Raw genomic sequence first — 27,992 nt, 5'->3', positions numbered from 1 at the left:
ATTATATTTGGAAAACATTATGTAATTCGTAAGCATTGTTACAATCATCATAATCTAGAAGTTCCTACCTGAAAATGAAAATATCTCAGAAAGCCCTTCTTTGTTAATAGTCTCCTGTTGACATGAAGTACCACTCATGCTGGTCAATACTGCATCATTTAATTCTGCTCGGAATAAATGGGAATCTTCAGGGCAACATACAGGCAGGAAGGCAACATCTACAGCTATGTCATGATTTATGCCTGTACAACAGAGAGTTTAATTACCACCAGCTTAATCGAGTCTTTTGGCAGAGATCACTCCTGAATCCAGAATGAAAAATATATGATGTGAGCACAGGAAAGCTGCTGATCCATCTCTGATTACCAATACTCCCTCTAAGCTGTAGGGTCTTGTGAGCAAAAATCCTACTTTGTGAGCTACTAGCATTAAAGTTGTGAGCTACTGCATAAATTGGTTTGCTCTGGGGCCACTTTTCCTGAGCTAAGCCAAAAATGTGTGAGCCAGAGGCTAAACATCTGTGAGCTAGCTCATACTAACTCAGCTTAGTGGGAACAATGCTGATGACCACTGTTTGATGCAAAGCTTTGGTATATTTCAGGAAGTCCAAACATCAACCCACCATTTTGCATATTCTTGATGATCCATATGGCTCAATACCCAGCCTTATGATGGGATATCCCATATAAATCTTCCCTAAACAGTCACCTGTCCAATATTTCATTTGGAGACCTCCTCATCTCTAAATTTTACATCTGTTTGAACAACTAATGTATAGTATAAATAACTTTGCAGTTTGAACACATGGGGTTGGATCCTGAATACCAGAGGAATTTCACCTTATTCTTGTTGTAGCCCCCAAACCCACATGGCTATTAATCTACATGAATACCTCAACCTCAGTATTCCACTGTCCTGGGACTGGAAAAAACTGTAGAAGTGAAGCAAGCTACAAAAATTCTGCTATAATTGCTAGTACAATTGTGAGGCAATTGTTTTTCTGTCTTTCTTCTCTCATGGAACGCCACCTTTCCTCATGGTTCATCATCATCATCATCATCATCATCATCATCATCATCATTTTATTTAGATCCCGCCTTCCCCGCCGATGCAGGCTCAGGGCGGCTAACAGCATAAATCAATACATTCATTATACAGTAATTGACAAAACAATCAAAAAGAGTAACCGAGCAATCCATTTTAGATCAGGGTGTGACCCAGTTGTGAGTAATGGCCCATCAGGGGAATGGCACAAGCAATGGTATGCTTACGTCATTATCCAACTACCATTCCTTATACAAAATGCCCATTAGACCTTTTTTGACCCTCAACACTTTCCTTTCAATCCTTTCCAGTGTCATCATTCTAGAAACATGCTGCTCAGAACAAAAAACTTCAGCTAACTTATGGGAATCCTGTGGAATTTTCAAGGCAAGAGATGTTTAGAAATGGGCTGATCCGCACTAACCTTGCTCCACACCAGACTTCCATTTCTCTCCAGAGCAAGCTAGCAATTTCGCACCAGCTGCTCCACGCTGCCATTCTGCGTGGGGAAAACCCGCAATTTGCCACGCCACAGTGTAAACTTGAAAAAACACGTTTACGCCGTGGTGTGGCAAATTGCGGGTTTCCTTCTTGCAAAATGGCAGCGCAGAGCAGCTGGTGCAAAATCGCTAGCTTGCTACAGAGAGAAATGGAAGCCTGGCACAGAGCAAGATTAGTGCGGAATCAGCCATGGTTTGCTATTGCCTGCCTTCACATCACAATCCTGGTATTCCTTAGAGGTCTCCCATCCAAATATCTGCCAGGGCTGACCCTGCTTAGCTTCTGTGATCTGATGAGCTGGAATGCTAAGTGTCCAAGAATATGTACACTGTAGGCATTTCAGAAACTTGGTGGTATGAGGATAACCAGTGTGATACAGTGATTCCTGGATATAAACTATATTGGAAGGATAGAGAGAGAAGGGTTGGAGATGAAGTGGCTCTGTATTTCAGATAAAGTTTACAGTTCAGAAAAATTGAGAATCTAAGAAAAATAGATTTGCTTGTAGAAATGCTATGGTGGAAATAGTGGGCCCATAAGGAAGCTTATGTATTCAAGTCAGGAGAAAGAGATTTCTAGATACTCTCAATGACTGTGCCATGGAGCAGATGGTCAAAGAATCCACCGGGGGAGGCAATCTTGGACTAATGTAGCTAATGTAACCCCCATCTTTAAAAAAAGACTCCAGAGAAGATCTGGGAAATATCAGGCCAGTCAGTCTAGCATCAATACCAGGTAGGTTGGTGGAATCTGTTATTAAAGATAGAATTAGTAGGCACATTGATGAACAAAAGCTATTGAGGAAGAATCAGCATGGATTCCGTAAGGGGAGCTCTTGTCTCACTAACCTTTTAGAGTTCTTTGAAAGGGTGAACATGTGGACAAGGGTGACCCAGTAGATATTGTTTACCTAGACTTCCAGAAAGCTTTTGATAAAGTTCCTTATCAAAGAACTCCTAAGTAAACTCAGTAGTCATGGAATAAGCCCTCTTGTGGATTAAAAAACTGGTTAAATAACAGGAAATAGAGTGAATACAAATGGGCAGTTTTTACAGTGGAAGGTGGTAAGCAGTGGGGTACCACAGGCTTCAGTAACTAGGTCCAGTCCTTTTTAACTTGTTCATTAATGATTTGGAGTTGAGTGTAATCAGTGAAGTGGCTACATCTGCAGATGACGCTAAGGTGTGCAGGGCGGTGAGAACTAGGGAGGACTGTGCTGTGTGTTGAGGCTGGTCAAGTGGGCGACGTGGCAAATGAGGTTCAACATGGGCAAGTGCAAAATAATGCACACTGGAGCAAAAAATCCTAACTATAAATATATGTTGATGGGGTTTGAACTAGCAGTAGCTGACCAGAAGAGAAATCTTGGGAGTCATGGTAGATAATTCACTGAAGACATTGACTAAGTGTGTGACTGCAGTAAAAAGACAAATGCTGTGCTAGGAATTATTAGAAAGAGAACTGGAAACAAATCAGCCAATATCATAATGCCTCTGTATAAATCTATGGTGCAGTCTCATTTGGAATACGGTGTACACTTCTGGTCACTGTACCTCAAAAAAGATATTATTGCATTGGAAAAAGTGCAATTAAAATGATTGATGGGATGGAACACCCTCCCTGAGAAAAAAGATTAAAGAAGTTAGGGCTCTTTAGCTTGGAGAAACATCGACTTGAGGGGTGACATGATAGAGGTTTACAAAATTATGCATGGGACAGAGAATGTAGAAATAGAAGTATTTTTCTCCCTTTCTCACAACAGAAGAACTTGTGGGCACTTAATGAAATTAATGAACGGTAGGCTTAGAACAGATAAAAGGAAGTACTTCTTCACTCAAAGAGTAGTTTTTATGTGGAATTCATTGCTGCAGGAAGTGGTGGTGGCTACATTACTGCAGGAAGTGGTTCTGGACCTCCTGATGGCACCTGGGTTTTGGCCATTGAATGAAACAGACTGTTGGACTGGATGGGCCATTGGCCTGATCCAACATGTTCTTATGAAATCAGACGAGCCTGGGCTATCCAGGACAAGGACAGATGATACATTATCAGTACCAATTAAAATGGTAATATTTCCCTGAGTCTTGGAAAGTATTAATACAGAGTAACAGGATTTTTGAGATAGCATCAATTTTAATTCACCAGTCTGATACCCACTACATGTATCGACAGCTTCAAGAGGGGATTGGATAAACATATGGAGCAAAGGCTATTAGCCATGACATACAGATGAAACGTGCTGTTTGGGGCCGTGATGCTCTGTATTCTTGGTGTTTGAAGGGCAACTGTAGGAGGGCTTTTGGAATTCTCTCCCCCTCCTGCATGCCTTCCCTGAAAAGTGCTGCTGCCTAGCCAAACATTCACCCTCCACATTTTGGGTCATCCTTACTACATAGAACCCTTAATATTTGCCTTTTGTTCAATTTTTGTTCTCTGTCCAGCTCTGGAGTTTATTAGGATTTTGAATTTGTAACCTATCTAAAATTATCTCAGTAAACTGGAGAGCTGGGCAGATTAATTTCCTTGTAAATGCTGAGGATGTTAATTATGTAGTCAAGCAATAAGTGCTGCAACAGGCTATGGGAGAGACACTGTGGCTGGGATCCAAAAAGCTACCATAGGTACGTTCCAGGTTTGTGTGCTCCAGTGGAACAATTTTCTCCCTTTAAACATAAGAATGCTACACCACATCACAAATTGCTTTCTGAACTCTTCTCAGCTTCAAAAAATAACATGCCATACTATACAGCACGGGTGACAGCTGTTTAAGAAATAAAAATGTCTTGTTAGCCACCCTGAGCCTGCCTAGGCGGGGAGGGCGGGGTATAAATAAAAAGTTTATTTATTTATTTATAAAAACCTTTCATCTTATGGCATTAGTTGCAGGTTCTCTGGATCCTAGCCTATATTCTTCACACTTGCTCTAATACACCCTACTATGGAGTAGCAAACCTAAATATCTTCTTCATTACCCTTTCTCATCCTGTAGCAGTCATTCTTCTGTAAAACTCAGATCTTAAAACACTTCCCAACAGAGCATGAACCATGCACTAGGGAGGCAGTGAGGGAGGTACCTACCAAGAATAGCCACTTCATAGTATTCAAGGGGACAAGCATTTTCAAAGCAAATCATTCCTTCATTTGTTTTCCATTCTTTTGGTTTGCATTTGGCTGCCTGAAGATTATATCGTTGCATAAGGAATTCTTTGTGCATGTAATCAAATTTACAAGGAAAGCTTTCTGGGAAGACTCTGCTGTAGTGCAAGTGTTGTGTTAAGTTGTCTTTTACTGCTGTCCAGAGAGCACTTTGCCAGGAATTATGACATATCCTTTCCGCTTGAACTATTTCAGGCACACTAGACTTTTCTTTGTTACCTGCTAATATGAAGACATTAAATGGTTAGTTAACTTCCATTTACTGATATAAACATTATTCTAGTTTTCTAATAAACTAAAAAAAGCCCAAGTTAAAGAAAACCATTAGCATTTCCAGCAATTTTTAAAAAAAAATTCAGATTTTTTTTTGTATCTTAAGTAGAATTTTAAAGCAAATTATCAGTTTCTTTTAAAAATATTATGGTTAAAATTAAATATACATGTATGATCTCTTACAACTAAATCAACAGTCCACCTATTAAAAACATTAATGACATTAAACATTTTTATGTAGATAAAGAATCATGGGAAAATATCCTTTGAAACCAATTATTATAAATATGGCATGTTATATTGTTACTATGGACTTAGTCTTGGGGGTCTGAGACTAACAAGTTATGACAGGCACTGGCATCTGGTCTCTCCCGTCTTGCATATCAGCAGAAATACAGTCCATTGTCTCCAACAGAATTTTTAGACTCCCAATTTTTGTGCTTTTTATAATTATCTGAGATCTGCAATTTTCTCAGCTCTCAAATTATAAATATTTACTCTGTTTAAACAATATTTCCTTTATATAAAAACAAACTGTTCTGCCCTATTAGCCCTTACCTCTATAACATCTGAGACTTTCTCTACGCAGACAAAGATGCATATAATCTAATGAACAAAGAATTTGGATTGTTATGTACTTGTGTTTCTGGAATGGAGCTCTAAGAACCCAAACTGCACTCTAACAGGCTGTCTAGTACACTGGGATTACAGCACACTGCTTTGCATGTAAAATAGTATTTCCAGTGTTCAAAGCACTTCACATATATTATCTTCTCAATAATCCTTACAACAGCTCTGTAAAATAGAATAGTATTATTCTCTCCATATTGCAGAGACGCAGGGAGAAAAGTGGGTCCTTCAGCAATGTCAGGATAGAAGGTAAGATTTCAGACAGGAACCTCCCAGATCTCAGCCCGTTCTTTTAACTACAGTACCATGTCAGCACATGATTATGTTCTAAGCCACACACAAAAATGGGATTTGCTAATAGAGTGCCTGAAAGATGAGTGCAAGATCACTTCCTATGTAAGTATGTGATTAGATGATAAATTTCCTGGCCAGTCATAACTATGATCTACGCGTTTGTACAGTGGAGAATGTGGGTACTACCTTAGGATGGAGGAGTTACTGCAAATGAAAAAACATCAGGGCTAGTGGCACTTAGTAATACATTACAAAGTATCAGGAATCTAAGCAACATAAAATGAAGCATCAGAGATCTCAGCAACATAAAAACAGAAACTTCATCTAAATATCTTACAGTTTAAACAACATATAATATTAACATGGAAGTTTAAGAGGGAATCTTGACAGAGCTTTGCTTTTTACTCCAGCCTGAGGGTAATGGCCTGATAGTTCTTGTTTCAATAAAAAATGCTGACTTTCGCATAGCTTTGAAAAAAAAAAAGATATATACTTCCAGAAGGCTGAGTTAATTCTGTCATTTCTTGACTCTTTTTTCTAGAAAGGCAATTTTCTTTCAAGTCTGTATGCAACCTACAAAAATAAAGAATATTGCCAAAATTAAAAATTACTAAATGCTTTAGCTAGGTTGTCAATAATCACGAATATGTAAAAACCTCATATTATGTAATTTTTTATTTTACTGACTAAGCAGCCACTGGTTTTTTGCATCAGTTTATCATGACAGGTGAGCAGAACAGTTCCAGTTAACTTTCTTCACATCTACAAATTAAGACATATATCTGTCGAAATCAACATGTGAATACAAAGAATTATTCCTTTAAGAACTGTGCACAACACTTTGACAGCAGCAAAGTTCAGTGTAAGAAACCATAACAGCTTTCTATGCTAATTCTTAAATAAGCTCCAGGGTGTGCTGTTGTTAATGCGATACTAGCACTGTCAACAGATGAAGACAGGGAACAGAAATACTCAAACGTGCTTATCATTTCAGAGTCTAAGGTGATAAAACATGTTTCAAACTACAGATAATCTGTATGAGTTATGATACAACCCAGTGTGAGACAACAAAAAAAATCAAATAGACTTGTCCCTCAATTTGTTAGCTGTAAAATTACAACTTAGACTTTTAACATTTACTCTTTGTGAAATTCCCCCACCCCTGAGACAGTCTCCCTGCCATCCTACCACCATAGAAGGCAACAGGGAAGGAGAGGAGTTCCAGCACCTGGATCCTCTTTCTCCCCCCAGACTGGCATCTCCACCGACTCACTCATCTGAACTCATTCTGCTGCTTGCCTTTCCTAATATAGGATTCTGTGGCCCCACCCCCACCTGTTCTGTCTCCAAGCTCCTTCCATTTGCTTCACCTGGGAGACTATAACACGAAAGTGAAGCCTCTCCTGTGTCTTCCCTCTGCTACTAGTCTTCCTGACTTGCTCCTTCCCCTTACTGCTCAAGGCTGCCTCTTAGCCTCTCCCATTCTAGCCTTCTCCAAGTCCAAGCTCAGCCTTGCCTTCTGACCATGCTCCTCCCTGCCGTGTTCTCAGCTGTGTTGGACCGATCAGCCTGGGTCCCAGCCACCTCCTGCTGGCCTTCCTCACATGGGTGAATCTGGGTCCCAGCTGTCCTCAGGACTGGGTATTGGCTCCCAACACCCTTGCTGTCCTTATAGTTAGCCTAAGAAAATTTCAGAGATTGTATTTGGAGGATTAGGTGGGCATTTGGCTTTTAGTTCAGTGACCCTCTTCTACAGCCACGTAGTAGCAGTTGTCAGATTACGCAATACAAAGCAGTACAATATTCACTATGTTTCTGCTGGCAATAGAGAAGACTCCTTTTCATGACCAAACAAGGATCCTAGAACTCATCTGAACAAAAGCCCTGCGGGACAGGGACTGAAGTGAGGAAGGAGATTGGATAAGATTGAACAAGAAAGCTGACTGGATACAATTCATTATCTTGTTCAACATGTATCTCATGGGGAGTATTGACAGCATTTTAAAATTTCTAAGATTAACACAGGCCCAATAGAATCATTATGGAATGAAGAACATTTAAGTAAATTTAGCTGATATATGTAAATACTTTTATTTATTTAGATATTTGAACCATGTTTTCTTCCCAGTTGGAACCCATAGTCACTTACAACATTTCCCCCTCCTTTTACTTTATCCACACAACAAGCACCCTGTGAAGAAAGTTAAAATGAGAGTGATTGGCCCAAGGTCACCCAGTGAGATTCTAGGACAGAGTGAGAATTTTAACCAAGATCTCTTAGATACTAACTTGCCACTCTAACTGCTACACCACAATGGCTTTCTAAACTACAGTTAAGGATTGACTGCAAAATAGGATGCAAAACCATAGTTTGAAATGGATTTGCAAAATGGAGCCTTGCCATACCAGTACTGGCAGGCAGGAAATGGAAGAGGAAGAAGAAAAGATTGGATTTATATCCTGCCCTTCACTCATAGTCTCAGAGTGGCTTGCAATCTCTTTCCCTTCCTCTCCCCACAACAGATACCCTGTGTGGTAGGTGGGGCTGAGAGAGCTCTTTTGAGAACTGGATTAATAAAATGGATTTGTGTTTCTGGAATGGAGCTCTAATGGATTAATAAAATAAATCTAAGTATTTCTAAAGTTAATTCCTACCAATCAAGGCTCAGCCCTATTATTTATTTTTTAAAAAGTTAATCTTTGTCATGATCATGTTGGCTTGACTAAAAAAGAAGGAAAACTCCAGACTGGAATGCTGCAACATCTATTTCTGAAATCCATGCTAACTCATACAGTGATGATAAATAAAAAGGACACTTGTATAGATGCCGGTTAATGGTACTGATGACTTTTTTTTCAGATAAGGGGATTTTCCCACCTTGCTTGTGGAGACAGTAAACAGGTATTATATGTAAATGAATTTTAAAAAAGTTAAAACCCAAATTATCCTAGATTTTGTAATAGAGGCAAATCCAACCTCTAACAGTTGCTTCTAGCTTGGAGCTTTTCAACAGGAAAAGAATGACAGAAACCTGAACCGCTTAGGTCAAAAACTGCCATCTGGCAAGCCTGTTCTATTCATGCTTCTGGCTTCACAATATGAACTATGTTCTAACATGTCTATTTTTGCTCCTTCAGTATTTGAAGTTGCATATGTTAAAATAGCACTAAAATTCAGTGATAAAACCAATTATTTTGGATCAACATTTTCTGTCTTCATGGAAGAGGGGCAGGGTAAATGCTACATTAAGAGAACATATTAACATGGATTATTTTTCTCATCACCTAATCCATTAAAAGTATTTTGATATTCAAAGCAGTTTATGGATGTCCTCCCACATATTCAGGGAACAGTCAGTCAGGACCACTTAGTTCATATGGACAGAAGCTTGACCACTGAAATAGCCCACGTCTCTGCTGTTTTCTCATCTCATAACAGAACTTGTTAATAACGTGTAATTAGTTTGAACCTCTGTATCTATAATAGACACATGCCCTTATGTACACATCTGGAAGACAGACTGGCCCATACCTTCCAGTTACACATACACAGGAATGCAGGTGATCTTGGCTGCCCCTGTTGACAGCCACCCCTGCCCTCTTTGCCACCACTATGATGCCAACAGTAATGGATGTCATCCAGGCAGCAGCCAAGCAATCAACTGTAGGTTGAGGAAGGTCCCCCCGATTGTGCTGCAAGAGTCTCAGGCAGCACTCGGGGCAATCAGCTGCAAGGCAGTACGCAGCGGCCCTTCTGACTGCCCTACAGCTGATTTTGGGCCTGTACCCAGAAGCTGCTGTTGCTGCAACACCAGAGGTGATGATGCCAAGGGATAGATTCTGAGTACCTCGCTGCTTTATGCAGGCAGGAGGCCACCCTGCAGCTGACTGCCAGTTTTTGCTACAAAGCCCCTCTATCTGCCACACCCTGACATTCTGAAGCCCCATCCTTGACTTATTTGAGCCCCAGAATCATTAAGACCACCCCTGCACTGGAACTTAGCACCTCTGAAGCATGTTTAAGGGTGCACTCCTTGCCTTTGGGAAACAAAAGGTTAAAACAAGACATGCCACTAAGCGTCCATGTTTGGGTGCTCAGATATGAAACTGAAATGCCAAAAGAAGCTGCAGGGACCCAACCTGGATTGGAGCCACAGCACCAAGAAAGAAGAAATTAACTCTGCTCCCTCCTTGTGACGTTTCCTTCACTGAAAACAGCCCTCCCACCCCAAGACTACTTTCAGCCACATTGACGAAAAAGGTAGGCATTCAAACGAAATCACTCTTTCCCCCCTCCTGTGGCACAGATCAGCCTGGAGGGAGGTATTTCCAATTACATCAGCCTCTTAGAAAGTTGCTTCTGGCAGCTTAATTTCACATCCATGGATACAAACAAGGATCCCAGCATCATACCTTTTTTGGCCCAAAACTGTTAACACCGATATTCATGTAGCAAACACAATTGCTTCTTGAAGCGTGGAAGGGCCTTTGTTTTCAATGAGCAAGTTTAGGGCTTAACGGTAAAGGCAACTTTCTTTTATTAAGACTCGGAACTGAACAAACCAAAAGCTATTTGACAGTAGAAAGAAAGCATTAGAACTCCCAGTCCTTTCCTTACATTACATGATTGTGGGGGAACTTTGACAGTTCCTACTTAAAACACCTGCTTGTTAAACAGCTGCAATAAAAAGAGAGAGTTTGCCACTTACATGATTTTCTTGCCTGATGATCTTGTGAAATATGGACTTCTGGACATAGGAGGGCCCCTTGCCCTTAAATGCAATAAGTCTGTATTACTTTATTTAGCAGGCTGCATCAATTTTCTAATTTAAACATCAATTTCTTCATTTTGCTCACAAGAAATGTTGGATAATTGCTTCCTTATTGAAAACTGAGATATTAATGTGGTTATAAGTGATTTTTGTTTTTTTTGTGAAGAATACATACTTTACCTTCTTAAGCTCTGGTGCAGTACCATCAGAGCTTTTTTCCCCTTGGGGGAATACAGTGGAATGGAGTTCTGGAACCTCTTGTGGAAACAAAATTCCCCCCCCCCCCCAAATGCTTTAAGGTTCATGAGGGGCACCCATGTGTTTCTCCTTCATTTCCCTCTTGAGAGTTCCAGCACCTTTTTTCAGAAAAAAAATCCCTGAGTACAGTACAACTGGAAGGCAAACATTGGGTCAAGGGCAAAGTTCCCACTACTTACAGACTTTGGCTGCTTCCACACAGAGATTTTTCTGTTTTGGTGTCTAAACTGGAGTGGGTTTTTTTTAAAGCATCTACATGCTATTGTATTCTAACCATGATACTTTTCCACTTTTCAGAATACTCTTTCTGAAACCTGCTTTGCTACTTTACTTTTGGGAAGAGTACAGTGCAAGCATGTTGTCAGTTTGCATGGACAGAAAGATGTACAATTCATTGGCCATTTTCCTGCTGTAAACACCTTGCAGTTGCTATTTTCACCAACACACTACTGGAGGGCTTTTTGAGGAAAAAATGGTAATTGCTATTTATTTATTTATTTATTCTATAACTTATACCCCGCCCTTCCCATAAAATGGCTCAGGGTGGCTCACAGCAAATTGCTATAGCCCTATAATGATTAGGACCTTGGACAAGTGTGCTCAATCTTCACTACACCCAAGGAAGTTCAACGAGTGATCTTGGGCCAGTCACAATCTCTCAGCCTAACCTATCTCACAAGGTGGTTGTTGTGACAATGAGGTATATATAGGGGGAACAATGTGATAGGCCAATTTGGGTCTTGAAATTTGGTAAGATATGGTGTAGGACTGTGGAGTAGAAAAAGGACAGTGAGGTTCAGTTTGGGAATATCTGGGAGGAGAACCAAACCACTGTTCTGGGAGAGTAGTTCCCTCCAAGCATGGAAGATGTAGGAAACTTCCCTTGGCTAGATGCAGGAGGAACAGAAACCAAGTTTGATGTGGCTAAAGCAGTGCAATTAATATGCAGTTTGTGCAATCTCAAGAAATCTTGACTATCACCATGGTGAGGAGAGATGCGGACTGTATAGATACATTTGTTGCATGGCATAATGGACACATCCCCCCAGACATTGCACACCTCTGCCCCCTCTGTTGCAATAACCTGCACACTTGTGATTGGCTTCTAAAGCAAACATGTTGAGTTTAGGGTGACCCCAGTGACTGAAAAAATAATGAAGAGCTGCAGCATGCAGCAACCACTCATGGGGCTGAGAAGACCACACTGCTTAGAGTGCTGGCCTTTGGTCTGTGAATGCCCAAGATGTGTATGGCAATGATCCCAAAGGTTGCATGTAAGCTGACATAATGCTATAGAGCCTATATAATGCATCAAAGCAATACTGTCTGTTCATATCTGGACAGACTGGTTGTGAAAGAGGGAACAGAAGACCTTGATGGATCTGTGGATAGCAAGAAAAGCTCCATGACACTGATCTGGAGCAAGGCCTCTTTGACAGTCCCAAACAGCCAAGAATTCCCAGCAGTGAGCACTCCATACTCACAGGAATGCACCTGTCATTAGGGCAATGCCTGGGGGCTTTGGACCAAATAGAATGCCTCTCAAAACATTGTCATGTCATGTTCATGATAGCATAGAACTTTGGACCATTATAGATATGTATAAAATATGGGACTGCCTGTGAAGGCTGGGTGTGAAAGTGCTGTTGAATCAGAGTTTGAGGGTTCACATGTGAAGTCACTATTGTCATGGAGGCCATGAGGCCCAGAATACATGATCTGTAGAAGCTTTCTGATGAAACAAAGTAGCTTGGAATTCTATGGCATTATCAATGGTAGGGACCAATGCATTGTCTGTGATAGGCTCGCATTCTGGTTGATGGGTATGGAAGGAGAAGACTGTTGGAAGAGGACAGGAAAATGTAGCCTTCTTGGAGTGCTGCAGGTCAGCTGTGGTTTTAAACCATTCCTAGTATAGTGACAAGACTGTCTGTCAAAAGAGCATGTGAAAGTACAGACCAGATATGGTTGGTGCCAGGTCTCCTTGGCACTGCAACTCCACCCTCTCCAAACATATGTGCTGTTACCCAGTGCTCCCAGTGGGTGCAGCCAGCACCAGAAAAACCTTTTTTCAGCTGTAGAAATTTCCAATTTGAATTTGTGAGGCTCAATTTCCATCTGTGTGATGCACAGGGATCACTAAGAAGAAAAGTGGTACATAGATTAAAAATAAAAGTACAGTTACTTACCTATTCATTTGGTTTTTAAAACTCACAAAAAGCCCTCCTGTTGTACAGCAAGGAAAATGGCAGCTAATAGAGGAAAATACACAGAAAATTCTCATGTGGAAGCTCTGTTGCCAATGTGTATGCCTCTCAGTTTTCAGTAGTGATGAATGCAAAACAGATCTCAATCTTATCATGTGGATGCAGCCTTCACTTCACAATGAGGACAGATTCAGGCTACCCATTACATTAACTCTCTCTAGCAGATGAAATACTCTACATTAAGTGGCTTGCACACTAGGCCAAATGAAGTGATAACAACCTTACTGCTAATATTGAACATGTGCAGTCTATCCCTTTCTACTTTATAATTCTACATGCTTTTAAAGCAACTTCATTTAGAAAAAGCACTGGATGATTTCTGCACATATATATACCCAGAGAATATTTGAAAGCTAGTTCAGTAAAATTAATCAAGTATTATGGTTAAGGATTCTTGAATTTTGAAGCAGAGACCTCACTCTGTATGCACCTGTTGGAAGGAGAAATGTTTATATGAATTATGTACAACCGTTATTATTTAATCACTAGTCATCTGACAAGGCCTCCTGGGCACTGCAGCCTTGATGTGGGAAATCTATTCCTATGCAGTTTGGTAACAAAAAGGCAGGAGGGGTCAAGGTTCAGTGGTAGAGCATCTGCTTGGCATGCAAAAACACTCCAGGTTCAATAGCTGACATCTCCATTTTAAAGAAGCAGGTAGGAGGTGATTTGAAAGACATCTGTCTGAGACCCTGCAGAGCTCCTGCCAGTCTGAGTCAACAATTCTGAACTTGATGAATCATTGGTTGGATTCAGTATAAAGCAGTTTAATCTGAAAAACATTCCTAAACAGCTATTCATAACTAATTGATAATGGCAATATAAGTGTGTGTACGCACACAAAGGTAGGCTAAATCTTCTTGTATCAGTTTAATTCAGAACAATGACAAAACTCAGTTGAAAACTGCATACTTCTCATATTTTCCGTGCTTAATTGGGCTCTGAAAGGAGCAAACAGAAGCAGCAGTGTGACCTAAAAGGTGATAACAAAAACACAGAGGGAACAATTAAAACCTATCCCAGCTTACCCCACAGTCTCACTCTTTCTCTTTGCCTGAGCTTTTCTGGTTACTATGTATTGCTGCTCCTGCACAGGTAGTGGTGACCTTTGCACAGAACTTTTTTCTCTGGATTGTTGATCTGTCTTCCTTCTTTCCTTCATATGATTACTTTTTGACATAGAACTCTGCAATAATGGCTCCTTGTTGATCTACAGAAATTGAAAATACTTTCTTTTAATTTAAAATACATTAATAACATGACCTGTAGTAGCTCTTCTCTTAAGGGTCACTATTTTAAAGAACATATATCCTCAACAAACATATATTCCTATTTGCCTCCTCAACAAACTCCTGCAATAAGAACCTTCTGAAAGCCTAATCTTTCAAAACCACAGCCAGAAGGACCACTTTTATAGGAAATTTGCTGTCTCTCAATTATGGTCTAAAATTCTGTGCTCTGTTGTTATTTTTTTTTAATGGTGATATAATTTATCACACCTAGCTCCTCAACTCAACTTCACTGTCACTTTTGTACATTTAATACAGAATTTTCTTAACACATGAAGACAAAATTTCCTTAAAAGAGAATACCAGGTCATTAAAACTTGAAAAGCCTAAACTGACTTTCAGATACTACTTGCATTCAAAATAAGGGGGGGAATGTTAATCAAGAGACAATGTCTGTGGGTTCTGTGAACTCAAATGCAGAAGATCTCAGTTGCAATTATGATCATGATCATAGCATTGTAAGTACTATACTATTAATTTTCAAGCACCATACCTGCATTGGTTCAACTCCTGAGGCATCTTGAGATGTACTGCCACAGCTGACATATCTTATAGCACTAATTATCCCCTGAATAGCAATGCGTTTGTGTTCCCTGTAGTGCAGGCTTTCAATCTCCTTCTTCATTTCACTGATGGTTGTCAAAATTGATTCAACTGCAAAGAGCAATTCCGAAACTTAGTTTTAAAGAAACAATACGACCCCAAAGTATGAATTCGAGGTTCATACGGCACAGAACTTAATGCTAAGTTACTGCTTTTAAAGTAATACAAAAACATCTGATAAAAAGCAGCCTTCTAGACAGCTTCAAGTGAATGCTAGCAGAAGTAGTATAGCTGTCTGTGTAACACATTAATTACTAAAATTCTTTTTCTGCAGTAAGATACTTTAAGGCTGTCAGATTGTTCTATGCTGCTATGAAAATACAATTTTTTACACTGTTAGGGTACAAATGCATAGTTTGCTGTTTTACCAGCATTGTGATTCCTACCTAAATGGCATTGCCTCCAACCATGCTAAACTGGATTCAAAATTAGGGGTAATATCTGGAGCTTTTCTTCAGATGCATGCTTCTGACAACCCTTCTGCTACCTGAAAACTTGAAATTACTTTTTCAAGTTGAGAGGGGCAATGGCTCAGCTGTGAAGCCATGCAGACATTGACATTCCAAGCAGGTTCAAATCCTTGGCATTTTCTAGTTGAAGAATCTCAGGTAGCAGGTGCTAGGAACGTAAACACCAATGAGTCAATGAATCAATGGTCTAATTCAGTATGAGGCAGCTTCATATGTTCATATTTAAATGAACCACAGGGATGCTGAGGTGGGCGTGGTCAGAAGTCCAAGTACACCTTTTGGATCATGGCCTAGGGCAAGTTATGGGCATCTTTAGGTACACCTACCTTGTACAAAGCTACACTGAAAGGCTTATATTATTAACAGGATATCAGAAAAAGTGATAGACATGACTGAAAGCATACAATGGAATGCTGTACCTTTATTATTTTTGCAATACTTTGAAAAAGTATTTGGGACTGGTGGAAAAGGATAATATCCACCCATTCCTGTTTTCTCCATATGATAAGCTTCCTTCTGAGTTTTAATCCACTGGATAAAGCTTTTCACTTTGGTATCTTTTGTATACGGCTGGCCTTTGTGCCACCCTGTTAAGAAAAACAAAAAGGCTACTGGAAGTATAACGAAAGAATCAAAAGATTAAAGCAATAACTTTCATAAGTGCTTGTGCCCCACTGCCCTGCAGCACAATTCTGAAAACCACTAAAAATGTTAAGTATGTTCTCATTATCAGGTGCTTCCACGAGGAATGTCACCAGATTTATATATGATATTGGGAACACTGGTGCTGTGACTTCAGGAGATAGCACAGAGAGAGAAAATTGCAAGCATTTCTAAGCATCCTGGGAAGATCAATGAATTATACTAATATAGCAGTTTTTCAGAGGTTATCCTGCCACCCCTCTATGATCCTAGTCAAATCCCTAAAACTAAGGAATAAGTGTCCCTGGCTAAGCTGACACAGGTATACCACTATCCAATGTATTCAGGTACACTTAATGCCAATATCCATGCAGATCAGATAATCCCATGGGTGTAATGGAACATCAAGAGGCCAATACACGATGTTAAACTTTTGGCCTAATATAAATCAACCCTGATAATCATATTAGAAATATGAATTGGGCTGTAAACAACTGATAACACTGCAACAGTATCAATACAGTGCCTAAGCAGTAAATTGTTCACACTAAACAGGAGCTGAGAAGGCTGCCAACATATAGAGCAATTACAGTTTTGAGAAACCAACAGGGCAGTAACTCAGGCAAAGGAAGGAACAGAGTCCCCTTTATCCACTAAGGCTAATGTAATGAGTACCAAGAAGAAATAATTTTTAGAAGACCCAACCCTTTATTTCTGAGAAAGTGGTCCTAAAATGTTATTGTTAATGAAGTAAGAGTTGGATCCAGCCTAATTTTCTATTGACAGAATTGAACTTCCTTGTGTTCCCCTCCTGCTGAAGCTCACTGATCTCCACAAGATGCTGCTCCTGGTGGAAAAGGCGCCCTGAAAAACAACATGAGGAGTGGTCTGCATTGGGAGTGGGGAATTGGTAGAAACTGCCAATTTAATCTGGATCCAACCCATAGCCTTTATGTTTTATTGCTCTTTGGATTGTCATCACCAAAATTTGAAATAACAGATTACCAGATACTAGATATTACAAAAGAAAACATATACATCCACTCTCAATAGGAGGTTTTATGTTGGAAGAGGGGCTATGATAGCAGAGAATGAAAACTTGAGTGCTATATGAAGTAAATGAAAAGGGGAGCAACAAACTCATTAAAAGTTAATGAAGAGAAGGGAGTTGTTATTTACATAAATGAGTTATAAAATTGTGCTTTGTAGGTTATTTACCTGTAATAAACATTTGACTTTCATTAGAAGTTGTCAGGTAAGTTGTGCAGGAGCCATTTTCAGTGGTATCTCTTATCACCCTCATCTGTGTACATACCAAATATGTCACTGGAGACAAAGAACGGGGGTTGCATAATTTTTTAATGTTAGTTCCTTTTGTTTCTTATTTCATACAAAGATGCTATAGAATTAATATTAATCAATAACAAAATGTTATGCATATCATTGGTCTGATGAGACTAAAAGATCTGAAAGCGTCAAGTGAAACAAGCTACTGGAGGAGGAGGAGATTGAATATATACCCTGCCCTTCACTCAGAGTGGCTTGCAATCTCCTTCCCTTCCTCTCCCCGCAACAGACACCCTGTGAGGTGGAGGGGGCTGAGAGAGCTCTTTTGAGAACTGCTGTTGAGAGTAGCTGTTTCAAGAACTGTGAGTGACCCAAGATGCATGTGAAGAAGTGGGGAATCAAACCCGGTTCTCCCAGATTAGTGTCTGTGCACTTAACCACTACACCAAACTGGCTAACCCAATTTCCTATGATAATTTGCAATTTCCTAAACTCTTACTTCAATTTTAGTCAACAAGAATGTTCCTCCTTCCTATTATTTCTCCAGAGTATTCAAGCAATTTAGGCCTAATCCTAAACTGTATAATGTAATAGTCAAGAGTACTGGACTAGGAACTGGTAGACCTAAATTCAAATTCTTACTGTACCATGAAGCTTGCTGGGTGACCTTGGACCAGTCATGCTGCCAGCCTAAGTTACTGAACAAGGTTATCATGTGGATAAAGTGGAGGGCAGAGCAATGTACAGCAGCCTCAGCTCTGTAGATGAAAGGCACAAACTGTGGGTATGTGAAGAATATCATATAATAGGCCACGGTACAGAAAAACAGCTAGATGTCAAACAGAAGAGTTCTAGTTTAACTTTGATAAGAGCTTTCTTTGTGAAGGAATATTTTGTAAGAGAGCAGTCTGCAATAGTGTAATCTATATACACATTTACCACTTCATGTTTTCTGTTGCCCCAGAGGATGGTGCACAGTTGTTTGCTGTTGCCCCAGAAGGTTGGACCACAACTAGTGGGTTGAAATTAAATCAAAAGAGTTTCTACCTAAACATTAAGAATTTCCTGACAATTAGAGCAGTTACTCAGTGGAACAGGCTTCCTTGGGAGGTGGTGGGCTCTCCTTCTTTGGAGGTTTTTAAATAGAGCCTAGATGGCCATCTCACAGCAATGCTGATTCTGTGAATTAGGAAGATCATGAGGAGGGCAGGCTGGGTTGCATCAATGTTTAGTTCTCATGGCCCTTTCTTATACATCTAGGGAAATGCTGATGGACACTCTGGGGTCTGTCAGCAGTTTTTCTCCAGGCCAGTTTGACAAGAGATCCTGGAGGTTTCTCCCATCTTTGGGGCATAGAGCAGGGGCCATTGGGGATGCATGTGTGTGTGGGAGGTATTTGTGAAGTTCCTGCATTGTGCAGGAGGTTGGGCTAGATGACCTTGGAGGTCCCTTCCAACCCTTTGATTCTGTGTTCTGTTTCTGGGATCTAGGCCTAACTTCTTATAGAGCTTGCTGAAGTTCTACTGAGCATTCCCAAGCCCTAGTGTGTGCCCAGATGAATTCTTCAGATTGTAACTTAAGGCTATGAATTTAAATCAATACTCAGACTAAGAAATACACAGGGACTGTTGCACTTCTGACAGTTCTTCCTAAGTGAAAGGAAACAATGTACATTGGTATTGGTATAATGTAGGAAGATGGCAAAGTGTCTGTTTTGCAGCAATTATATATATTTGTATGTGGTAGCAGATTGATTCAGATGAATTCTAATTTGCCATTTATATTGATCTGACAGGGGCAATTAGAAAGTGCTGCAGTGATATTAACCAATTATCATAAGAATTACCATGGCATCTGAAATCTTAAACAAGTCTTTAAAAAGGTATTACAAAGAAAAAAAATAAGAGTGGCAGGTATATATTTAAAATAAATACTTGGATGAATTTGTTCAAAAATATCAGGCTGAGAAGTAGCAAACAATTCCAGTATGAAAGGCTCTTCTGAGGTCCCATCAACAACATGTACCCAACGATAGATCCAGAAATCTTCCCCATGTTCTGCAAAAATAATATATTATTCAGTTTTTTTATTCAAATACTTTTGAACAAATAAATATTTCAAATAATCTTTAAAAGAACCTCTTTTTCTGGTACGTTCAGTTCTTCCTACATATTTTACAAGTCCAATAATATCACAGAAATGATTGTTTGGTAAGTTTGGTAGTTCTGACCTGGAACAGATTGAGAAATAAAAAGTTATATTTAAGCTTAAAACATATATGTATATTCATTTTTAAAAATAAAAAATAGATAAAAGTTTAACCTTGTTATGAAACGGTATTTAATTTCAGGCAACTTCCACTCTTTTTTAACCTTACTTTCTGGAATAATGTGAATTCTAGCTGGAGGATCTCGAACATTCAAGGAGATTTCTAGGAAAGAATGTGATGAGAATGCATGTTTAATAATTACATTTTGTTTTGATTACTTGCTGTCCTAGCAAACTTCAGATCTTCTATCTTTTTAGGTAAAACAGTAGTATCTATTATAGTTGCTCTATTCCATTCTGAACTCTTTGAATATTAAAACACCTACCTGAACTGATTGTTATTTTTTTGCTATCTGTTTTGATGACTGTCTCCCTAATTATTGCCTCCCAAATTACCTGAATTACAGTTAGATTGCAAGAGATTATATTAAAAAGAATAGTGTTGACAAATCATTGGCAGAAAGCGGTCTTCTGAATAGCTTTTTGTCATGTACACAAAGAAATGTTAAGAGGATTCTATGCAAAAATATTTCAGCTCTGAAAATATTTTTCTGTTCTCTCCACTAGTATAATAAAGCACTTCTTTATAAAATGTCTCACCATCCAGCAACATCCACTGTCTACCTTACTTGGATACTTGTTGATTTGTACAGATAAAACGCAAAGCTCGAGTACTTTGGTATGTCAAAACTGAAGGGAACTATAGTGGGCATCTTGCGATGACAATGCCATTGCTTTTGTTCTAATTTCATATGTCAAATATGACCTTCCTACCAAAAAGACTACAACCTCTATGTTCTAAAGGCCCCCATCTGAAGAAAACTCAGCAGATGCATCTGTGCATAAACTCTACTTCCCATAATACTTCACAGGCATCCCAGGGAAACAAGTGAGAAAAGCAATGCTCATTCAGTTTACAAGATACTCCTTTCACAGGCAACTTATAAAAAACTTTTAAGTTAATACTAAAATAAGAACTACCTGATAAATCAAGAAAATATTATCAGTGTATGAGATTATTAGCGATTTTATATCCTAGATGAGCATTCTATTTATACCGCAGGAGGCTCAACACTTCACTCCGAAGTTCACATTGTTTAATTTGCACATATTATTGTTCATTTCACTTAGCCCTTTCCCTACCATACTATTTTTAATCTCTCTGTTAGTAAGTGAACTCTATTAGCACATTAGAAAACATAATCTTGGTTTCCTCAGTCTATTGACAATGTTTGTTTGTAAGAACAAAATATCAAACTGACATATCTGAATGTGCTACTTCACAGAGACAATTAGAATTACTGTCAAATTGGCTTACAATCATCAGCAGTTTTTAATTTAACTTTCCTCCTAGAACTCCTAGCCTGACAAAACATTTCACTTTCTTGTTACACATTAGGTAAGAGCTTAAAAATGTAATACAGTAATATAATTTTGGAATAACAGCAAAATCCTACCATCTATAACAATACACTTGGTACCTCAAAGATATTTGCTAGTTTCAGGGAAATGCAGTGGCTACTGAAAAAGTTACTATTACAGAAAAAAAAATCACAAATGAAAAGTAGCTTTGTCAGTCAATACGAAATAGCATTTTTGCATTAGCTATGCAGCATATAAGGCAACTATGTGAAAAAAAAGTTTATTTCTTTTACTCTAGGATGACTAGCATAGTAAAACTTCCTCATGGTTCTGCTTCTGCACTGCCTAAGCTGGTAAACAATTTTACACCCTTCATACAAGATTTCAGTGTGTCTTAGCATTCCTTCATTAAATGCATGGAGAAAGGAAGAAATAGGATCACTTGTGATTTTCCCCAGAGAAACCCAGAAAATGAGGTAGCAATGAGATAGTACTACACATTTACAGTTCTACACGTGTAGGCTCTCTACCAACTTTTAAACATGGATGTCCACAGTGGGCAAACTACATGTGATCCCACTCTCCAAATGTGCAGTGAAGGTTTGAATGAGGCTATTTGTTTTTTTCACCATTTGAAACCAAATGTATTTCCTAACTTTATTCAGTACAGCATTACTGAATCACAATTCATATTTGGAATACTCAACCTATTGAAGAGAATCTCTTCATATGCAAATCCCCAGGACTTGGCTGTGTTTTGAAAGGGTAACTTGGTTTCACAGCATATTGTTCAAGTAGCAGCACTGTGCCAGTCTTCAAACTGTTATACCATTCAAGGCATAAGGAGTTCCACAGGACAAGTGACATCATACCAGAATGATCTGCCACTTCAAAATAGGCCTGGAAAGAATTGGGGACACAAGGCTTAGCTTCTAGCAATTCTGCAAAAGTGAAAGCATTTTTCTTCAACTGCTCTTTTAAATGTCTAGGTTGAGTTATGCTTCTCAATGTCCATAGTTCTCGATACTGTGTGGAAGATATTATACAAGAACAGGTGACATTTCTCTATCTAGAAATCCAGGACTGCAATCTTAATTTCAGGAATTCTATTAAACTCAGTAGAATTTACTTTCAATACGCTTTTTCAAGTCAATACGCTGGGTTTTCAGGTAGCTGGCTTGAGGTTGACTCAGCCTTCCATCCTTCCAAGGTTGGTAAAATGAGTACCCAGTTTGCTGGGGGGAAAGTGTAGATGACTGGGGAAGGCAATGGCAAACCACCCCGTAAAAAGTCTGTCATGAAAACGTTGTGAAAGCAATGTCACCCCAGAGTCGGAAACGACTGGTGCTTGCCCAATACGCTTATTACTGAGGTGCAACTTAGGAGTGACAGAAGGAAGACAGGGCTTCATAATGCAATAGTGAGGACAGCTTCTCTGCTACTTTGCTGCAATCTTTCCTAAACGCGCTTTGCTATGACTTTTTTTTTTTACAATCACAGCAAAGTGGAGTGGACGGGAAACAGACTTGGACTTACCCCACGAAGGTTCCTTCTACTCTGAGAAAGGGGGTGGGGCATGGGTGATTCTCACAAATAAGTCAAGTAATTATAAAGGTGTGTGTGTGTTATTCTACTTCTCAGTTCATCTATAATGCAGACAGAAAGCTATAAAACGGTGAACATCCCAGCTGGATACTGCACAGCTCTGAACAAAACACACAGTAAATAAGACGACAGAGATAATTAACTAAGTAATGAAATTAGTCTCTTTCTCTTCACATGCAATCAGCCCAAATTGTTTCCCTCCCCCTTACAGCAGGATAAGATGCCCTTTCCTCCTCAGAGCAGAAGGGACATTGATGGATAAGTCCAAGGTTTCATTCTTGCTTCATAGGATGTCCAGCTACTCCATGTTAGGTGGAAATGGCTGACCTATTTTGTCTAAATGTCTAGTGTAGTACCGGTTTATTAGGGCTGTAATCAGTCAATGGAAACATATCTAATTAATGGTATACAGAGGTGACAATATCAGTTTCCTCAGTTAAGGTGTTGGCCATGAAAAAACTGCAGTTGTGTTTGATGACATATGCCTGAACCCTGTTACTCATTGTCTATCAAGACACCTTCTACCTACCTTCTACCCAGCTTTCCTAATGAAACCTGCTCTCCTAAGGTCCTTCTAAGGACTGCCATACACCACTCCTTTGTTGGTGTGATGGATAATACAGGGAAGCAGAAGATGAAACTGCCTGTTGAAGTCACAGCTGAAAGGAAGGAAGCTTAAAGAAGACAACTGTTCTTAGATAGACAGATCTGAACACTGATTCAGAACATCCATTGCTACTATTAGTTGAAAAGAAGATTTAGAACTAGGTGTCATAAGCATACTAATGACACCTCCCCAAACCACCTCAGTGGTTTGTGTGTGTATGTATTTATATGTGTGTGTGTGTGTGTGTACATACACACACAATATGAGTGGTTCATCCTGTCTCCTAGGTTGTCTAATTCCCTGCCTAGGAGACTGTCTAATATATGAACCACTCACCGTAGCACTCAACAAGCCACATGTCATAGGTTGGAGGAAACTTCTGCAATCTGCACAACAGAAAACACTAGAAAACTGCAACCATGTACCCACTTCTCCGTATCTTGATAAGGCAACTTAAGAGCATACCATGGCCAAGACAACCAACCAGTATGCATTGCTTTTGTCCATATCTCAGTATGGGTTATCTACCAGGGTAGCAAAGGCAGCCTCAGTCCTTTAAAACAGGTTAAAGACCAGACAGACCATAACTGATCTAGTAATCAACATAATTAAAGAAATCTCCAATCTAAAATAGAAGATGATGATATTGGATTTATACTTTGCCCTTAAGTCTGAGTGGCTTACAATCTCCTTTACCTTCCTTCCCCACAACAGACACCCTGTAGGTAGGTGAGGCTGAGAGAATTCTTCCAGAAGCTGACCTTTCAAGGACAGCTCTGTGAGAGCTATGGCTGACCCAAGGCCATTCCAGCAGCTGCAAGTGGAGCAGTGGGGAATGAAACCCGGTTCTCCCAGGTAAGAGTCTGCGCACTTACCAGTACACCAAACACCGCTTGCTCAAGTACATCAGCCAGGAATAATACTGGAAAGCATACAGAGGTTGTTTAAATCAGGAGATTTAAAGTAAGTGTTTTCAAAAACAATCACATTACTTCCTTTTGAAACACTGAGTGGTCCACTTCCTAATCTAAGAAGATATTTAATACCTTCAAAACCCCAAAGTCAATCTTTCTCTGCCTCACTAAATCAACCAGGAAGAACAGAAGTCAAGAATACCAGTGGTAGGTCTAAGGATATTCTCCACTTCCAAAGATGTACAAAATAAAAATATCAATCCCAACAGGACAAACAAAGTCTCATGTACAACAAGAACCCTATAGATATTGTGGCATCTATTCATAACACATACAGTAAATTGTATGAAGTGTTTGGCAAATTGGTCACAGTGTACCACCAAAGATTCTTTCAACTCCTCTTTTGGGCCCAGATGTAACGTTCCCTAAAGACTCAGTACAGCTCCACTGAACATTACCATGCAGATTCAGTGGTGGCAGAGAAGAAAGCTGTCCCCATTTCCATGACCACAACAAAGTAGATCCTAGGATGAGACCTATCTTGGAAAATAATTTTACTCCAGAAACAGAAAAGGAATTTAATAGATAACAATATGACAGTTATTTAGTCAGACATGTCCACATGTCCCTCAGCAAACCTGCCCACCTCTGTTCTAATCATAGTAGACAAAAAAAGGCTTCTTCTGCCTGCCAGCATCAATGAGTTTTTCTACTGATTTGAAATAGAATATACAGGATAACTTTGGTAGAGTTCAATTTTAATTTAGGTGAATGTTTTAAAGAAACCTAAACCAAATTAGATGCAAATGTTTGTCTCTCTCTCACACACACAGGGCACTATTACATAAACAGCTGAACTTACATAACTATAACTGTATTATTTGATTACAGTTATTTAACAAACAAGCCACCCTCACACTTTTATAAACGTAGTATAATCCACACCATGTTGTGTGAAACATTTATCAAAACACCTTAGACCCTCTGATACCAGAATGCTGTATTAGAACTACAGCTTTCCTACCTGATAAGGCACATCTAGTTTTGTGTCAGGTTTCCCATAGTACCGTAACCTGGCTTTATTCAGGACTCTAACAAGCAAGGGTTGGAAACTCATTTTGGTCTTCCAGCTCATTTCCAGATGAAAGAGAGAAGTTAGATTGGATTCTAAGGAAAGAAGCAGAGAAAATATGATCACCAGAACTTTTCTGAAATTTGAGATCAGCATAGTAAGCTCTGCTTTGGACTGAGGCACTATTCACCTCTGAAAGAGGAAGAGCAGCTATTCAAGAATTCTGGAATTCACTCCCTCAGACAATTTGTTTCGTCCTGGTCCAGTCTCTACCGAAGTTCCATCGATTGGCAAAAATGCATCTTTTTCAAGTGGCCTTTAAAACCATGATCAGCTGAATCTGTTGATTTCTGTCCTTGCTTATTTTTGTGTTCCAGATCTTTTTGTAAAAGTGATTGGAGTTTTTATTTAATATTTACGTTGTCTTAAATGTTTCATAATTTTGTTTTATATGCTGTTTTGAAACAGGGGGTTGGACTACATTACCCTGGAGATACCTTCCAATTCTGATTCTATTAAATCAGGTAGCACACGTTAGGTAAAAGTAAAACCTTTCTCTGATTTGACCTAAGAGAATCATGTCTAGTCACAGGAAGAAATACCAAACTAGGTACAGCAATGGCCTGACTCAGTATCATTTTCAAATGTTATGAAGAAAGAATTGTTCAAAAAAATAAATCTAGCAGAGCTAACTCCAGAATGCCCATTAACTACTGATACTCACTCATCTCAAAAACTGACTGGATTCAGGTGGGTAGCTGTGTTGGGCAAACCTAATTAGCTTCCCTAGGGTTAACAGGATTGCTTTGATGCCGCCTTAACTAATACACCCTCAAAGCCCTTCATGACCTGAAACCAACATATCTGTCTCCTCCCATACATACCTGAACACTAGTTATGACCTTCAGGCTGCAACTTGCTGGCTGTTGCTTCACTTTGGGGGCCCACCTGGCACTGACCAGGGCCTGGGCCTTTTCTGCCATGCCCCCCCCCCCCATTCTGTGGAACAGGCTCCCTGGAAAGGAGAGGCGAGCCCCCCCATTCTGTGGAACAGGCTCCCTGGAAAGGAGAGGGGAGCCCCCTTGTTGGAAATGATCAGAAGACACTATAAGGGTTGTCTGTTTTCTAGGGTTTATGATGGAATATACACTTTTTAAAAAAAATACTGTACTGGGTTTTTTAAATCTGGTTTTAATTTACAGTGTTTTAATTATTACCTGTAAGCCATCTGGAACCAAAAGGAATGGCAGAATTTTCACTAAATATTTGTGGAATCCAGGGATAGCAATAGCATATCCTAAAGCACCTTACCCTTTACACCCACCCGCATCAACAATCTCCCTTCACAATTTGGTTTCACACTGTTGCCTTATAGGTATACAACTTACCATCAACACAAACATCTTGTGAAAGCTTCTTTTTTACCCATATGTCCCCATGTGGATCTTCATTATTCCACAAAGGAAGATAATGTTTCTTGCCACCCTTCAGTGGCACTCTGGGTTTTGCTTTGTATTCTTTTTGCTCCAGGGGAGCGCCTACATCTGACACCCCCACGATTTTGAGCTGTTCAATGCACAGAAAACCATTACACAACTTCTTCTCGTTGTACATGTACGAACACTGTGTGATTTCCACACGCAAGCCACAGCGCAGGGCATTTTTGTGTACTAGCTGGTTCAGCTCAGGGGCTAGGAGACATTTCTCTTGATACACACCATCCGTGATGGTCACATCGTAACAGTAAGTCGGCAAGGGAGCAACGTGTGTGTGACTGTTACTAACAGTTGCCTTGGATGGTGTGCCAGGCGATGGGATTTCCGCCATGTATCTTTCCAGGGCCAACACAGTGACTGCCTGGCCAGCCTGGAGGGAAAGCCTCAAGCAAGAAGCACTGAGCACCTGATCAAACATCTGCTGGATCCAAGAATCACAACTTGTGGCAGCTGCTGCAGCCTCTTCCACCACCTCAGACCCCCGCAAACCCTCCATGCCTGCTGTGCCCACAGGTCCCAGAGAGCAAACAGAGTCTCCTGCTACAGCCTAAGTCTGTCTTCGTTTTGTCAGTGCCTCCACCTTTGCCGTCCCAGCCCCACCATCTCCCTCACTGCCTGGAGCGAGACTTCAAGAGCCCCTTCCTTCCCCACTTGCCTTGCGGAGCCACCCTCCCGCATATCCCTCCCCTTCAATTTCTCCCACAGGCTATCTCCCCCTCACAACTCTGATCCCAACGATCTCTCTCCCCCCCCCCCTTCCTTTATTTTTTCGCGGCTCTTTAACTCGTCCCTCCCCCACCCACAGAGGCGCCGCGCTCGCCTCAGGTGCCCTGCGTTTGCCTCCTCCCCTTCCCGCGCTCATCCGTAACGTAAAGCAAAAAACGTCGCCTTCGGACCAAAGCAGGAGCGGCGGCGGCGGGAGGAAGGCAGGGAAACCCCAAACAGCCACCTATCGGTTCTAAGGCCCGTCCGCCTCCATGGAGGGAAAGATGGGGTGGGGGAGGGGGAAGCAACGGCCCCATTTTTCGAGCCGTCCAATGAGCGCACGGGAAAAAAGAACGAAGTCTGCGGAAAGACAGCAGGGCTTTGATGACAGCTGCTTTCTAGGACGGACCAATGAACGCGCGGAAGGCGGGGCCAAGTGACGCTAGTGGGAAAAGGTGGGACTTGTCGAGAGGCGGG

At 40.2% G+C, this 27,992-nt stretch overlaps 1 protein-coding gene across 1 annotated transcript in view; it reads right to left on the bottom strand.

The window, feature by feature from the left end:
• The window catches only part of RADX (RPA1 related single stranded DNA binding protein, X-linked), a 213,207-nt gene extending 185,904 nt beyond the window's left edge, over positions 1-27,303 (bottom strand). The window contains exons 1-14 of the mRNA XM_060249402.1: positions 26,703-27,303; positions 25,267-25,409; positions 21,824-22,016; positions 19,809-19,917; positions 19,625-19,716; positions 19,421-19,543; positions 17,418-17,525; positions 15,977-16,144; positions 14,978-15,138; positions 14,224-14,405; positions 10,608-10,670; positions 6,392-6,471; positions 4,624-4,920; positions 69-242 (exon numbers count right to left, since the gene is read on the bottom strand). Of these exons, the coding sequence (XP_060105385.1) occupies positions 69-242; positions 4,624-4,920; positions 6,392-6,471; positions 10,608-10,670; positions 14,224-14,405; positions 14,978-15,138; positions 15,977-16,144; positions 17,418-17,525; positions 19,421-19,543; positions 19,625-19,716; positions 19,809-19,917; positions 21,824-22,016; positions 25,267-25,409; positions 26,703-27,228 (2,419 nt within the window). The 5' untranslated portion in view covers positions 27,229-27,303. The remainder of the gene's footprint in view (positions 1-68; positions 243-4,623; positions 4,921-6,391; positions 6,472-10,607; positions 10,671-14,223; positions 14,406-14,977; positions 15,139-15,976; positions 16,145-17,417; positions 17,526-19,420; positions 19,544-19,624; positions 19,717-19,808; positions 19,918-21,823; positions 22,017-25,266; positions 25,410-26,702) is intronic.
• Positions 27,304-27,992: the final 689 nt, after the last annotated feature.

Source organism: Heteronotia binoei, chromosome 11, assembly GCF_032191835.1.
Source record: "Heteronotia binoei isolate CCM8104 ecotype False Entrance Well chromosome 11, APGP_CSIRO_Hbin_v1, whole genome shotgun sequence".
Taxonomy (NCBI): domain Eukaryota; kingdom Metazoa; phylum Chordata; class Lepidosauria; order Squamata; family Gekkonidae; genus Heteronotia; species Heteronotia binoei.
The sequence above is the reverse complement of the archived record's forward strand: the minus strand, read 5'-3'. Positions and strand labels throughout refer to the sequence as shown.